The 11030-nt window shown below is 32.0% G+C and overlaps 1 protein-coding gene across 1 annotated transcript; it reads left to right on the top strand.

The window, feature by feature from the left end:
- The first annotated feature begins 203 nt into the window (after positions 1 to 203).
- LOC123195662 (zinc finger BED domain-containing protein RICESLEEPER 1-like) lies at positions 204 to 3787 on the top strand. The gene is made up of 2 exons (XM_044609480.1): positions 204 to 287; positions 2009 to 3787. Exons 1-2 carry the CDS (start codon positions 204 to 206, stop codon positions 3785 to 3787), a joined length of 1863 nt encoding a protein of 620 aa, XP_044465415.1.
- Positions 3788 to 11030: the final 7243 nt, after the last annotated feature.

Here is an 11030-nt window from a genome sequence, read left to right as displayed (position 1 = left end):
AAATAAAAAATTCCGCTTCTGCCTAAATTTAAAAAGACAAGTTGAGAATAGAAATTAGTATTGGTTTATTCTTCTTTTTGACTTTCTTCACCATCATTTGCAGAGGATCAAGAAGCCAAATTTCTTTATACTGAAACTCGTTTTCAGGATTCATGTCAATCTAATTGCATAATCAAGTAAGTTTATTTTTACTTAATTTGATTATGTCTTGGCCTGGTGGAACACCAACAATTTATTTCCAAACAAGCAATGGTGATGAAATTGAAGCACTTCCAAATCCTGAACAGGTGAGTCTCTATCTATCTACTGTTCATTGAATCTTGAATTTAATTACAGGAATATTTACTTCTTTTCTCCATGGAAAGTAATGTAAATTCATAAGTTCTTTATGTTCTTGTATTATTCCTGAAACAAAATTTTTGTGCTGCATTATTAATGGATCCTAAGACAATTTTCTTGCCGGGATTTATTTCTTTGCTACGTAGAAAATAATTTAAGTTCTTAATGTTTTGTATTATTTTCTAGGCCTAATAACTTATTCCCACCGAAGGTGTACTGAAAACCTAAGTGACCTTGGCTAATTTTTAAAAATCTAAATACCCACCAATTTGTTAGTTTTGATTGCTATAATTAGAGATAAAATCATCATTTAAAGATTTTTATTTAAACGAAGAAAAAATATTTTTTTTCCTTAGTTTTAAAAATTAATCATTTCCCCTAAATTTAATTTAAAAAAAATTAATCTTTCACCCCTATTATATATAGTTTTTAGGTTTTATATTTTAGAATGAACAACTGATCTCTCAAACTTTGAAACATTATATTAACACCCAAAAACTTCATTACATCTTTTCGGCAACCCTTCTTCCCAATGTTCCTCTTTGGCAGTATCTCCCCACCATCTATGGTGGTTTCCTAGTGCGAAAACCATTAAAAATTTTATCGAAATGGTTGAATTTTCGCGCATAGATCTATGCAAAAATCTCGCGATGCATAAATTAGTCGAACGACATTGCACGGATGATGCCCATGTCTGTGAGATGTCATCTAACAGATCTGTGTGTCGCTAACGTATAGATCGTTGCATGGATCTGTGAGATTTTTGCATAGATCCATGCTAAAAAATTCAACCATTTTGGTAGGATTATTGGTGATTTTCGCATCGGGAAACCACCAAGGAGGGAGAAGAGAAGTTGTTGGAGAGAAACGCTAGGAAGAACGATTGTCGAAAAGATGGAATGGAGTTTTTGGGATGTAAATGCAACATTTCAAAGTTTGAAGGAGCGGTTGTTCATTCAAAAATATAAAACCCTAAAAATCATACAAAGTGGGGGTGAAAGATTAATTTTTTAAAATTAAGTTAGGGGGAAAATGGTTAATTTTTAAAACTAAAAGAAAAAATTAATTTTTATTTGTTTAAATAAACTACTGTAAAAACGATTAGTTTTTTAAATTAAGAGGTTAAAAGGAAATCAGTTTTTCTTTATTTAAATAAAAATCACTAAATAAAGATTTTATCCTTGATTGTAATAGCTAAAACTAACGGACGAGGGATATTTGAGTTTTCAAAAGTTAGCAAGGGTCACTTTGGGTTTTCACTATATCTTGGGTGGGAACAAGTCCTTTGGCCTATTTTCTGAAATAAAACTCTATGTGCTGTGATACTCAATGAATCCCAAGTCAATTTTCTTGCTGGGATTAAATCTTGAGTTGAGGAGATCTCAAAAAGAGGCACATTAAGCACTCAAAGTATCACAGATTAACTTGTTTCAGATATCCGAGCAATAGGGTGAATGGTAGAACAGATTCAGATCAGATTCGATCACCAAAATACAAAACAGAGAGATGATAGTTTATTTGCACAGTGAGATTTTTGTTGATGTATTGATTCCTCAAAAAAGAAGCAATCTCGTTCATTATTCTCAAACCAAGGCTTTTATGTGGAGGGTCTCTACTAAAAACTCAACTAGAGTTAGAATATAATACTTGTTATTTATGATCTTGACAGGAATCCACCCAAATTAGAGAAGAAAATGTTGGCTCTGAACCTATTTCAAACCATGAAAATGAGACAGTGAATGCAGATGTGGAGAAATTGCCATCTACTAAACGAAGAAAGTTGAATTCAAAGGTTTGGAAGGAATTCACAAAATATAAAGAAGATGGAATAGAATGGGCTATATGCAAACATTGTGAGAGGAAGTTTAATGGTTCAAGCAAGAAAGGAACTACACATTTGAAAAATCATTTAGAAAGATGCCATCGTCGTAATAGAAATCCAGGTGAAGGTGCATCTGTTGAAACAAATGATTTGATTGCTCCAACTGTCGTCAAAGAAAAATCTGTGATTGATGAAGAATTGAATAATTTGGATGCTGCACGAATCATCATTAAGTATGGGTTTTCATCATTGAAGTTCATAAAGGCTGACATACTCCATGTTTACAAAGAGGAGAAAGAAAAGCTTCGGGGATATTTAAATAAACTGTCTTGTCATTTCCATTTGAAATTTGAGTTGTATGATATGGAGTACATTTTGGTGGTGCTCCACTTCATTGATGATAATTGGGTATTGAAGAACAGGATTATTGATTTTGCATCGGAAAGGAATGAAAGGGATTTTTCAGACATTGTTAAAGGTCTACTTTTAGATCTGAATGTTGACAAGAATATATGTTCTATAGTCACAGGTATTAGTAGAGAAGATTTGGATCTTTTTTTCACAAACTCCTGGATCAGTAAACGAGCTTTACTTCCTTTCAACGAGAATGTGTTAACCATTCATTGGCTGGTAGATAATCTTAAGAGGACTGTTAAAAATGGGCCAAGTTGGATGGCAGAATTGCTTAGTGAAATAAAGATGTCTTTCAGCTATATTCGTGAGTCGCCATCAAATGAAAACAGGTTCCGAATTGCGTTAAACAAAGCTAAGTCGATGGGCAAGAAGGTGAGTTCTCAAGGCCTTCCTAATAAATGGATTTTTGATGAATTAGAGGTGCTCGGGAGTGCATTGGGGTATAAAGAAGCATTTTGTGAGCTTGAAACGATAGATCATAATTTCAGGGTAATAAATTTGACAGATGAGGGATGGTATAAAACAACCGTGGCATATGAGTGTGCGCGTGTGTTAAAAGATGCTGCTGATAATTTGTCTAGAAGCAAATATACTACTGCAAATGTATATTTCCCCAAGGTTTGTGACATATATATGAAATTACTTCAATGGGAAGAAAGTGACAATTCTTATGTTCGTGAAATAGCTTCATCTATTAGAGAGAAATATTTTGACAGGTATTGGAGTCAATGTAACCTGGCTCTAGTAATTGCAGTGGTTCTTGATCCACGATTCAAGATGGAAATGGTAGTAGGTTGGTACAAGGAACTATATGGTGAGGATGCAAACACACGTCTCAGGAAAATCTACAATGAAGTTAATAATGTCTATAATGAATATGCAAAAGTTCCGAGAATGCTAGACACCCTGGGGAGGCCTTGTGGATCTTCAAATTCAGAACTTGATTTATATTTAATGGACCTTAAAATTCCTTCTGTTGAAGAGTTTGACATACTAGCTTGGTGGCGCACCAACTCTCAAAAGTATCCGACACTTGCTAGAATGGCACGAGATTACTTGGCGATGCCTATTTCTACTTCTGGTTTTACTTTAGATTCTTGTCATTTAAGTTCCGAACTTTATAATATTTTTAATTGCGATGGCCTAGATACTGACTTGAAAAAGGCCCTGGTATGTACTAAAAGCTGGCTGAAGAGCCCTCAACATGACTAAGTTATTGACATAAATAAGTTTGGTAACATTTTAAGTAATACTAGATTGTTAACATTTTTGGTTTTTTTACGAGGTATTTGTTAGTAATTTTCTAATGTGGGCTAACATTAATTATATTTTGTTTAATAAAACTGAGTAATTGAATAGTCCAATGACATTTTAAAGATGAGTTTAAGTGATCAATAAAGATAAACCTAATACACTTAAAAGTTATGATCTGGGTGGACAACACAAGTGTGGATATTAAGGTTTACTGAACCTTGATGGAGGGTCAATTAAATTACTATAAATTGGCTAGGTCCCTGCTCCAAAACTTAATGCAATATGACTACAGTATAACTTACCCATTCAAAGCTGTCATTCAGGGAGGTTTTTGGAGTAGAAGACTAAGTCATATCGAGAGGTGATCTCGACAAATAATTTCAGGTGATTTCAATAAGTGTTCAGTTTCAAATTTCATGGAGGTCCAAATATTTCTAAAACCCTAAACTCTAATTCATTATTTTATAATTTGTACGTAGATCTTGAGATTGTAGTTGGATAAATTATTTTATTATGTTTTTTGCAAAATAAATCTAACATGTGGTATCAGAGCGATACACGTTAGGTTATGAAATCTGAATTTGGGAATTAAATTCTGAAATTAAATTTTGAAAACCCTAAATCTAGAGTGTTAATTTTTTTTAATTATTGCTTTTAATAATTCTAATTCTGGATTAGGGTTCTTGAATAAGAATTAGGGTTTCAATTTTTTTTTTAATTAGGGAAGATTCAATTTCAGTATAAAAGGATTTATGTTAAAATAAGGGTTTTGATTTAATTTTTGAAATTAGGATTTGTTTTAAATCAAATTAAGGTTTAATTCAGTTAAGTTTTTTTATTGAAATCAAGGTTTAATTGAAATCCTATTACGGTTAAAGTTTTTGAAATTAGATTAAAATTTCAAAATTGGAGTTTTTAAGTTTTGGATAATTTTAATTTTAAGGTTTAAAATTAATTCCTTTAACCTTGAAATTAAGTTTCAGAAAATTCCTAATTTTGATAATTAAGGTTGATTTTCAGTCCAACAAATTTAATTTCAGATTCGAATTAGTTTTCTGGTCAAAACTTGACCCGAAACCCATTATGTGTGGCCTTCAATTCTGTCTGATTATTGGCAAAATTGAAGGCGGCTGAACCTCCACCGGCGTGAGCTATGTGGTCACGCCTATTCTCCTTCGATCGGCATTGCCAATTGACGACAAGACTGGGTAGAAAAGTCATGGACGTTGATTGAGTGTGACTACCTTTTTCAGCATTTCTCCGATACGATTTCTGGGCAAAGATTAAAGGTAGTTATCAGAATTGGCAGAATTATTGTTGGAATCTCAAATTAGGGTTTCAACAGGACTCAGGTCAATAACAGGTTGGGAATACCCGATAAACTAACCCGTAAATCAAAAGGATATTGTTCAGTCTAGTCAAAGTCAAACCCGATCATAAAAATCTGTTCAACAGTTAACACGGGTTTATTTGACCCATGTACCTAATTTGCTTTAGTTAAACCTACCAGAACCAACCCTGGAGCGTGAGTTTCACACACAATTGGTGAAGCATGGCGCGTGCAAGCACGTGAAGGGCATGATGAAGACCTTGAAGCACGTGATAACGCGTGAATAGAAAAGATGGTGTGTGAGACTTAATTGCAAGCTTGTGGGAGAGCGTGGTTGATTCTGATGGCGCATGAGAGAGCGTGACCATTGTCTAGGGCACGTGCCAACATGTGTGATTAATATTGATGTGTTTTTCGCGCGTGGAGGCTTTCCTTTGGTGCGTGCAACGCGTGAAAGGACTTGTTCAGCATATTGGTAGTCCCTCACGTGCAAGCTTGTAGTTTGTGCAAGTAACATGTAGGATCTTCTGAAAGCATGTTAATGCATATAAATGATTAATTATATTGAGTAGTTGCATGTAAATGTGTGCAATTTGTTCCTAATAAGCATGTGTGCATGCATAAAGAATCCTGGGGTATGCAAAAGTGCATGAAAGGTTTTACAAGATGCATATAAGTGTATGAAAGTTAGTTAAGCACATTAGTGTGTGTAAAAGCCTAAGGTAGCATGTGAAACCCAATAAGAATATGTGACCGTAAGTGATTTAAAGGTTTAAGGGTGCACATTACAACATATGAAAGATAAACAACAACCCTTGACTAGCATTAAAGACAAATATCAGCATGTAAATGGATTGTGGTGGCATATAAAGACATATTAGACACCTTCAAAGTCCCCTTTTGAGATGAATTGAATTTTAAGTTAACTATTGTGGCATAAAGTACTCCCTTAAAGTAAAAGTTATTGTTTATTGGGATAGATGCAATAATTTAAGGAAGATTATTAGAGACAATAAAGTATTATGTCTCATGAAATCTTACTTAGGGCAATAATATTTAATATCATTGAAATATTTTGTGAGTTTTCATTATAGTAATTACTAAAGTGGTACACCATTGAGACTTACAAAATTTTCCCTTCAGTAATGATATATTTTTTTGGTTTTTAAAGCATAAGGTTAATTTTGGAAATACACTGGTTATTAAAAACTCAATTGACATGTGTTTTCTTATTATATAGAAAAGGACCAATGGTTTAGAAAGTTTTATCTGCCTAAAGGTGATATTTCTTTTGAAAACCACATGTTCTAAAAGTTCTCATATGACTTTAACCTTGTGTTTAAGATCCTAATAACATGTCATTTTTCTACCCAAAGATGATTTAATGATGATGCACCAGGAATCCCTATAAGGTGTGGCTTATACAGTTTTAAAGCTACTTTAATTATTGCTCAATGTGAATTTGTTGTAATACTTAATTAAGATTGTCGAGGTAATTTGGTACTGTATCTCATAAAATCTTAATTTTGACAATATTATTTAGTTTTAGTAGAAGTTATTGTAAGTTGTCAGAATGTTTAATCACCAAAACAATGCATTCATTGAAGTTTCCAAAATTTCTATATTTGGTGAAAGAGACATTCTTCAATTGACACATACAATTTCTTGCCCAAAGGTGGTTATTGTGTGTTAAAATTGTTGGTTGCATAAGGTGTTTGTGGAACTGCATCGATTGTGAAAAATTTAATTCACCCAAAGGTAGTTGTGATTTTTTAATTGACATAAGTTTTTCCTATTAGTGTGAAAGGAAGCAGTAACCTAGGGGATTTATCTACCCAAAAGTGATTACTTTCCAAAAGTTATTTGTTTTTCTTATTTGTAACTTTATGCTCGAAGCTCTTAATTGCATGTTGTATTCTTTGCCTAAAGGTGATTATATGATGATGCTCCTGGAACCTTTGTGAATAATAACTTATAAGGTTTTCAAGCTATTTATTGCCAATTATATTGCTTATTTATTGCATCCCATCGTTAATAGACTTCGTTATTGTGAACAATAATAGTAAAGCCACAATTGAGGTCCTGATTGACTCTAACTTTTAAAACGTTAGAGATAAAAGTTGATTTTGCACTGCTAGTTAAACATATATCTTTGGCCTAGTGAGTTGATGAACCATCTAAGATGAAAGCCCGATTGAATAAAAGGATTTTTAGGTTGAGTAGGAGAAATCTATCAAGTAAAGGTTTCTTGTCATAAGAAATCTCTTGTTGATTACCTCATTAGAGGTTTATCTTGAGGAATACTAAAATGTCTCACAATATTAGAGATACTCTTTAATTAGTAAGACTTTGAGAAGGTATGATGGTCCTAAAGGAGTCAAAGATTGATGGGTATGTGTTAGTTTTCAAAATGCACTATAAGACTCACTTTTGACTTCAATCAAATTATGATTAGTTATGGTTTAGAATCAGTTATGAAATACTGTTAATCTGATTCATAAATGTTCTCAAATAAAGAAAACATAAAGTGAAGGGCCCCTAATGGTAGGCTTGATTATTCAGTTGATACTCAATTGTAAAGGAAAGAGCAATAATAAAAGGTACTAACTTTGATTGTCCAAATAGGGTTAAGGTTTTGGATGTAAAGTTGGTTAATAGATGAAGATTAAGTAAATAGGAGCCCACATTTAAGTTAAAAATTGTGTGGACATTAAAGGTTGAAATATGGGCATAATGGATGTTTCGCCAAAATTTTCAAGATCTTAGGACTTCAAAATGGTATTGTTATAAAACTTAGTCTTAGGCTTAAAGTTATGATGAGAAATAAACGTGGGTAAGTGTTCATGAGGTAAAGTTGGCAAAATGACTTAGTATTTTCCTAATGGATTTCTTTATATATATGTCAAAATTATTACCCAATTAAGGTACTAAAGTGATTGACATCTAATTCTTGAAATGTTATAAAATTAGATAATGTCATGGCTAAAATCAATAGTGAGAATCAATAAAGATTACAAAGTCTAATAAAATTTGAGATCACTTTAAAGGACGTTTTTTTAAATAATTGATAGCTAATCATATAATAGATAAGTCAAATATAGTTGATGAAGGTATGAAAATTCTAATAGGATTGTCTATTATAAAAGGACAATTTGCCATCATCAAGAATTATTATATGTATTTTAGCAAATGAGACCCTATAACATTGAAAGCTCATTTGGATTAGAGTTATAAAAATGAATGTCAAAGTTGTCTTTCTAAATGAAAACCTTAGTAAAAGAGGTTGTATGGTACAATCAGGTTTATCAAAAGTATAAGGGATGAAACTTTTAGTGTGTGATCTTAAAAAGTCTATCTATGGTAGAAATAGACTTCTTGACAATGATGTTTTAATAAAATGCACTTTTCATAGCCTCATAAAGAATAAGTTGGATCAATATAAAAATATAAAGATCAGTGGGAGTAAATTTATTTTTATGGTATGGTTCAATATATTGATAGTGGCTATATGAGTTTATTCCATGAGATTAAGTCAATTTTATCCAAGACGTATGATGTGAAGGATATTCAAAATACATCACTTGTTCTTGGTGTTGAGATCTACTATGCTAGGAATCATGGATTTAGTAACTTATCTCAAATGCATACTTGAAATGTATACTTAAGAGACTTAACATGCGGAGTTGCAAGGTAGTCGTGTGCCTGTGGTAAAAGGAGATAAGTTTGATATCAAGTATTGTGTAAAAAATGAGGTTGAAAGGGAATCCATTTGAAATGTCTCTTATAATGATACTACTTGAAACTTGATGAATATACAAGTAACTTTTGTATTAATAGTTCTTAATTTACACCTCTTAAATCCAAGGTTGATTATTGGGTTGTGGTTTAAGAGGTAATGAGATATTTGCAAAAGATCAAGATTTTGGTAGTTGTAAAGATAAGGTAAAGTTCAATTTGGATATATTATTATACTTGCTGAAAGAGCCATATTTGGATAAGTACTAAGTAGTTGTGTGCAACAGTGTCAACCATAAACATTCAATTTGTAGCTTATCATACAGTAGCTTCTTAAGCATGTGGTTAAAGGATTACTTGAATAAACTACTTAGTGTTGACTTTATAGTAGTGCAATTAGATAAAAGACCACTAGTAGATTGAAACATATAAAATAAAATATATTATAGTCAGAAACCTCATAAAAAATGAGACATTAGATTAAAATATAATACAAAGTTGATAAAGGTTAAGCCCCTAACTAAAGGAATAAGACCTATAACCCATAAAGTCATTTAAAAAATATAAAGGTATTTAAGGTATTTTGACATGTAGGGTTAGTGGAAGTTTTTGTTATCATTGTTTTATTGATATGTTTTGTTATTTATTATTTATTTATTCATTGATCATGATTATATTGACATATTTATTTGTTTTTGAATGTATGCGTATATATACGGTTAAGGTATAACATGTGTCTCAAGATAAGGTTTCTCTTGAGTATGATAGTTATATACGTATGTTTCATGAGTATCGAGTAAGGTTGAAACATACAGACTTCGTTTAAAGCAAAAGAATTTCTCTTGTTTCTTTTGAAACATAAGGTTAGAGAGAAATCATAAAGAGGATTGATAGAGACAACACATATTTGTGATCACCTTATTGGGTACTATTTCTGTCACACTCCCAGATTTGATCCTTGTTAATTTGATTATTTATAATTGTGATCAAGGATAATCTTGTGTTGATTAATGACATAAGTAATGTTTTGATTCGTTATTGATGGTCATATTTTATTTTCTAAAATAGTGGCAACTCAAAGTTAAAAATGTTGATTACTCGAGAGTCAAAATTGTTTTCTTTTCTTAAAATCAAATAAAATAAAATAATTAATGTTGCCAAAGTAGGAGAATGTTAGAAATTTTCTAATGTGGCCTAACATTAAATATTTTTGTTTAATAAAACTGGGTAATTGAATATTCCAATGACAGTTTAAAGATGGGTTTAAGTGATCAATAAAGATATGACCAATATATTAAAAAGTTATGATCTGGCTGGACAACACAAGTGTGGGCCTTAAGGTTTATTAGACTTTGATGGGCAGTCAATTAACCTACTATAAATTGGCTAGGTTCCTGTTCTAAAACCTAATACAGTATGAATGTAATATTCAAAGTTGTAATTCAGAGAGGTTTGTGGAGTAGAAGACCAAGTCATATCGAGAAGTGATCTCAGCAGATAATTTCAGGTGATTTCAATAGGTTTTCAGTTTCAAATTGCATGGGGGTCCAGGTATTTCTAAAACCCTAAACTCTAATTCAGTATTTTATAATCTATGCGTAGATCTTGGGATTATAGTTGGATGATTTATTTTATTATGTTTTTTGCAAAACAAATCTAACAGTATTATGTTGCAAACTGAACTGGAAAGTGGAAATCTTGAAGAAGATTTGCAGTGCAAAATAAGCGCACTGGAAATACATGTTAGTTGATTAGAAGCTACGGTGTCGTTTTGGGAATGCAAAGTTAGTCTACAATATCGTTTTGGTGTTGTCCGTAATAACAGTTGTAATACTAAATAATAGGGATATAGTGTCGTTTGCTTTAGGAATGTAGACGTTGTTATTTGAGGTTAATTGGATTGTAAACTTTGGTTTAAAAGGAAATAATATATGTATGAAGGGCGGATCATTGACATACAAAACTCGTGTATTTCCCTCCCTATAAACCTTCTTCTATGTAATCTATTCTCTTTAAATTCTCTGTAATTTCCATCGTGAGGATGATTCTTCGACAACACGTATTAGTGGTATCATAACAGGACCTGGCTATGGCTAATGACACTCGTAATTAAGAACTACGGTGAGAGCTTGCACA

This window comes from Mangifera indica, chromosome 14 (genome assembly GCF_011075055.1).
Source record: "Mangifera indica cultivar Alphonso chromosome 14, CATAS_Mindica_2.1, whole genome shotgun sequence".
In the NCBI taxonomy this organism is placed as follows: domain Eukaryota; kingdom Viridiplantae; phylum Streptophyta; class Magnoliopsida; order Sapindales; family Anacardiaceae; genus Mangifera; species Mangifera indica.
This window is presented reverse-complemented; position numbering and strand designations above follow the sequence as displayed.